Source organism: Diaphorina citri, unplaced genomic scaffold (genome assembly GCF_000475195.1).
Source record: "Diaphorina citri unplaced genomic scaffold, Diaci psyllid genome assembly version 1.1 scaffold3735, whole genome shotgun sequence".
Classification (NCBI taxonomy): Eukaryota; Metazoa; Arthropoda; class Insecta; order Hemiptera; family Psyllidae; genus Diaphorina; species Diaphorina citri.
Genome location: NW_007381135.1, coordinates 18355 through 24140, shown reverse-complemented (window position 1 = coordinate 24140; position 5786 = coordinate 18355). Strand labels below are relative to the sequence as shown.

General features: G+C 34.4%; 1 protein-coding gene across 1 annotated transcript; it reads left to right on the top strand.

Moving 5' to 3' along the window:
- Positions 1–682: 682 nt before the first annotated feature.
- LOC113472050 (gamma-aminobutyric acid receptor subunit beta-like) lies at positions 683–3309 on the top strand (the record flags this gene model as incomplete). Its single annotated transcript, XM_026831601.1, has 2 exons — positions 683–839; positions 2478–3309. Coding segments are annotated over 2 exons (434 nt in total), but the record flags the coding sequence as incomplete, so codon positions are not given.
- Positions 3310–5786: the final 2477 nt, after the last annotated feature.

The window sequence follows — 5786 nt, the reverse complement described above, 5'->3', positions numbered from 1 at the left end:
GAAGATATTACTTCTTTTTCTTCGCTTTTTCCCGTGCTTAGACGGGATCGGCGTTTTTCGTCAGCCCTCTATCAGCCCTAACTAAGGGCATTGGAAGATATTACTTCTTTTTCTTCGCTTTTTCCCGTGCTTAGACGGGATCGGCGTTTTTCGTCAGCCCTCTATCAGCCCCAGGGTGATTGCTTTTGGGCTGACATTTAGTTTTGGCGACAAAATTTTAGTGGATGCGCTCTTCGCACTTAACCTTTGCTATTTCTCTAGCAAAGGAAATTTCAGGCTGGTATTCTCCCTGTTTGAAGTCCCCCAGCCAGACTAAGGTGGTCTACTCCCTGTTTACCGTCCCCCAGCCAGACAGTTTTCTATCTACCTACAACTAGATATATAATATTATGGTGATTCTATTATGTAAGTATGTTGATTTTTAGTTTTGGCGACAAAATTTTAGTGGATGCGCTCTTCGCACTTAACCTTTGCTATTTCTCTAGCAAAGGAAATTTCAGGCTGGTATACAGTATACTCCCTGTTTGAAGTCCCCCAGCCAGACTAAGCTGATCTACTCCCTGTTTACCGTCCCCCAGCCAGACAGTTTTCTATCTACCTACAACTAGATATATAATATTATGTTGATTCTATTATGTAAGTATGTTGATGTTATTATGTAAGTATTATGTTGATTCTATAGTTTCATGCCTGTCCGCAGTGGAGAGAAGTCAAACACCGTCAAGATCACGTGACCCCACTCCTAACAAAGATCAGCCGGGGAGATCCAACGAGGAGATCATACAACTGCAAGACTTGACACTCTCACCCATACTGCCCTTGAGGAAACAATCCAATAGGTAACAATAGAATATACCTTGTTTATACTGCCAGAATGAGACTGAAAACCCCTTTACTGCCGCAGTCTACACAAGGTCTTGTAAATTTTACGGGTGAAGTTTACAAATAAGTAATATAAAACCTTCCTTAAAGGTAAAGTAAAATATCTCGATCAAAATTTGATAGTCACATTAAATTTAATGTCATCAACCGAAATCAGAAAGAACTCAGTCCTAGTTTTGAGGAATTCATTTCCATAGTCGAGAAGGGTTGTTTTTTTTTCTAAAGAAGAAAAAAAAAAAAGAGGGAACTGTAACTGTTAAGGTCATATTATTGTCCCGAAAGCGAAGAGAAAAGAAAGACGAGAATTAAATGACAAGTTCGCGCTTGACAAGTTCGCGGAGTTCGCGAATGATAGATTGACAAATTGCTGAAGACGGGTCTGGAGTTCAGACCCGAAACGTCCGAACAATAAGGTACGTGCCAACTTGAAGTCCCATAAAAAGTAAAAGAAAGACAGGATAGGAGAAAGCTAGCCGTTCCGAGAACGAACCTTATCTCTTTAGGATTAAGTTGGCCCCGGGCGGAAATCGAACCCGCGACCTAGCGCTTACAAGGCAGGCGTGCTACCCTTCAAGCTATCTAGGTTGGCTCGAGTTTAGCTTGGCTAAACGGTTATCTCTGATCTTCTGGGAACAAGTAAAAATTACAGAACTTCACGCTCATTTTCTCATTAAAAATGTTAACACTTTGTCGCTGGTGTGCAAATGGAGAGCAAGAATAAAGATAAAAGAGAATTTTGACAGGAAAAGCTTTCAGCCATAATGTGATTAGGAGATGAATTTAACAAAATCCAAATTTTATTAAATAAAAGAGAAAACCAAGATAAGAAAAATGAATTCGCCAGGAAGTTGAAGCTCAATGTCACAAGAAGAAATCTTCAGTAAGGACATTACTTACTTTTTAAAAGTTTCGAATTAAAATCTTTCAAATGCTCTCAAGTTGAAGATTGAAACTTAAATAATTTTTCTAAGTTTGTTTCTTGGTCGACTACTTCTCTTACCAATCTTTAGAACTTTCTCTCTCCTTAGAACTAGATTTGAATCCTTAGAAGTTTTCCCCCTTCGTCAGTTTTTTTTTTTTTTTTTACTTCTTTTTACAAGTAGTTTTTCGAAAGAAATCGCTTAGCTCAGGGATCAAGGAAATGGAGGGAATTTTTTTTTTTCGCGAGAAAAATGCTCAAAGTTTTGTTGAAAGTCAGCCAATACTATAAAAGTTAAAGTCAGGAAGAAGGTTACGTTATTGCGTTAAAACCACAATAATCCACAAATTTCACAGTTCTATTTTAATAAAAATTTCATGATCCACAAAGTGGGATAACAAAGGAGATTTATAAATGGAGCTTTATTTCATCCCTCCTCCTTCTTTCTCTTCGCTGTTGATATTTTATAACTCCACTTTTTCTTTTGGCAATCTTTTTCTTTTTAGAATAGAATGAATGTGTTAGCATACCTTATTTACTACTTAGGTGCAAGTCCCTAGCCCAATTACCCTATTCCTAAGCTGACAGAAGAAATATTTACAAGATTATAAGATTAGTAGTCCTAATTTTTGACAAATAATAAATACAATAATAATATTTTTTGTTCATTTTCCAGACATTTTCAAGAGCAATCGGACCAATATCCTCCCAGCTTTCGTATGAACAGGACCAAGGATTACTTTTACAATATTGGTAAAAGTAGACTTAGATTAAGGCGCGGAACTAAGCCCAAACCCAAAATTTCTTCAGCAATTAAGAAAGGTGCTGCATCCATCAGACATGTTATACCCAAACTAAAAGACGTCAATTTGATTGACAAATATTCACGAGTCATATTTCCTATCACATTCCTTATTTTTAATTTGAGTTACTGGCTATTCTACGGAAACTGATGAAAAAATGGAAATGATACCATAGAACAGTATCATTGGTATTTTGATTCCTATGGAGTTCCAGTTACCAGAACGTGTATCTTTTATATTAAAAGATTGATGTACATAACGTTTATTTGCATAAGTAGATCTCTATTTTTAAAGCAAATTGTAAAAGAAGCTTCACTGGTCAATAAGTGTTTTTAATTAGCTCATAAAGTTGTATATTTTTAAGCAATTGGATCGAACTTTATTTACAAACATACTAGGTATTACATGTAACAGATCAAGGGAGAGGTTAATGCCTACGACATTCTCTGCCATTTCCATTGCGGTGGAAAGCCTTGTGCAATATGTACAGAGCTATGGCTGTTTCTCAACTTAAATTCTTAATCTTGAAGAATGTCGTCCACATAGGTAATATCTGAAACGGAAACATTGTAGCCAAGAGTTAGATCGCTTTCCCCTGCTTTTTTACAGTCTTCTACTAGTCTACACAGAACATTGAGTGAGTGAGAAGTGATACAATTGTAAGAACGGCAAAGTCGAGCATCATTGTGGGATATTTTTCTCAAGGGACAATCCCGAATTGAATATTCGGTTCTTGATTGTAGCCAAGAGTTAGATCGCTTTCCCCTGCTTTTTTACAGTCTTCTACTAGTCTACACAGAACATTGAGTGAGTGAGAAGTGATAAAATTGTAAGAACGGTAAAGTCGAGCATCATTGTGGGATATTTTTCTTAAGGGACAATCCCGAATTGAATATTCGGTTCTTAGTCCTTCGAAATAAATTACCATGCGATTAGAACCTATCTTCAAGCTCATTCCTCCGCAGTTAATTGGTAGCATTTTAGTAGTAGGTACCTCTTAGTTAACTGAATTTCTTAGACCCTGTTCTATCCAACCTTTACATACGGTTTATTAATAAATTTTAGGTATTGTTCCTCAATGTTTTAATGTGAACCAACCTCAGTAGTGTAGTGGTAGCGCAGCGGACTTTTTGATTCGGAGGTTGGTGGTTCGGGTCCAAGATAATAAATTACCATGCGATTAGAACCTATCTTCAAGCTCATTCCTCCGCAGTTAATTGGTAGCATTTTAGTAGTAGGTACCTCTTAGTTAATTGAATTTCTTAGACCCTGTTCTATCCAACCTTTACATACGGTTTAGTAATAAATTTTAGCTATTGTTCCTCAATGTTTTAATGTGAACGAACCTCAGTAGTGTAGTGGTAGCGCAGCGGACTTTTTGATTCGGAGGTTGGTGGTTCGGGTCCAAGATAAATGTTACTCGGGGAAGACATTCGTGACAAGCATTCATACACAATAAGAATTCCTTTTTATTTAATGTGTAAAATAAAACCTAATTTTATTCGTCAATTATTTCTAGTGATTATTTTTCCTATCCAAATAAGTAGGTAGGTAAGTCGTAAATTATTTTGTCAAATAAGTACTTGAAATCTCAAGGTTTTTCAGAATACCCTAGTAGAAAACTATTACTATTGTTGTGGTCTAATTAAGGAATTACTGATGATAAAATTGCATGCCTAGGCTGGGATTTGAACCCGTGTCTTCTAATATAATTAACTACTAAGTAGGCAATTATGAAGAGCGGGAAAACCGGGGTGTAAAACTCTGGTTAACAATAAGAACAACACAGTATTTTAATTTTGAATTTGTTTTTATTTCTAAGATAATTAACATACATTTTTACTTTCCTTACCTATAGGAAGGAAGAAAGTAATGTTTTTATACTTAATATCAATAGACACATTTATCTATTCTAACTAATAACACGAACATTACGTAAAACCAACATTTACAACATCAATATCTAAACAGATAAAAAATAACATTTCAACGTATAAATAAATATGTAAGCACGCTTGTTGAAACTGAATTTGTTTTTCTTCTAATGTAAACTGTAAAATTATGGTTAAATTTGACAAAAGTCTTTGATTAAAGGAATGAAAAAGGTATTGCAAAATGAAAGGGGAAGAGTTTAAAGATATAACAGGACAAATAAACAGGATACTTGCAGAAAGATAGAATAGGTATACCGAGTGGTAACAGTAAGAACCTTATAGAGGAGAAAAGTTAAAGGGGGATATATGGGCAATAATGGGATGAATAATCAGTTTTCTAACACATTCCATTCACTTTGTATAATTAGGATGGAAAAAATAATTTAGTATGATTCCCCTTTTCATTTCCAAACTACCGCATTTAACATAATGTCATGAGACATAGGGACCTAATAGAGAAAAGTTAAAGGGGGATATATGGGCAATAATGGGATGAATAATCAGTTTTCTAACACATTCCATTCACTTTGTATAATTAGGATGAAAAAAATAATTTAGTATGATTCCCCTTTTCATTTCCAAACTACCACATTTAACATAATGTCATGAGACATAGGGACCTAATGAATGATAGCAACTTTTCCATGCAAAATTATCAATGATACCACCAATATTTATATAATATTTATTATACACGATAAATACTTCTTAATGATTCAATACTAACGAAACTAACGGTTAAATTTGTTAAGAAATTTACCTAAAGAACATAATTTAGTTGATGTGTTAAATTTTTCTGGGTAAAAATCGGGATAGAGTGTTTGAACAATTTCGATTGAAAAAATGATATGTTATCAAATCAAATAAATCTAAATAGTTTAAAATGGTTTTCCATCACAGCAGACTATTGCTTCTCAACGAAAATGATTAGTGAAAATTGATATTGGATTCATAACCGAAGATGTTTTTTTAATTTGTTGTTGGTATTAGTTCAAACAAACGAATTCCTTAGTTCCTTTAAGAAGGCAATCAAAATCCACTATTCCACGTAAGCTACTCCTTAATTAAAGCACTTTATTCGTGCGTCCCTACATCCATGCAAAATTATCAATGATACCACCAATATTTATATAATATTTATTATACACGATAAATACTTCTTAATGATTCAATACTAACGATTAAATTTGTTAAGAAATTTACCTAAAGAACATAATTTAGTTGATGTGTTAAATTTTCCAGGTAAAA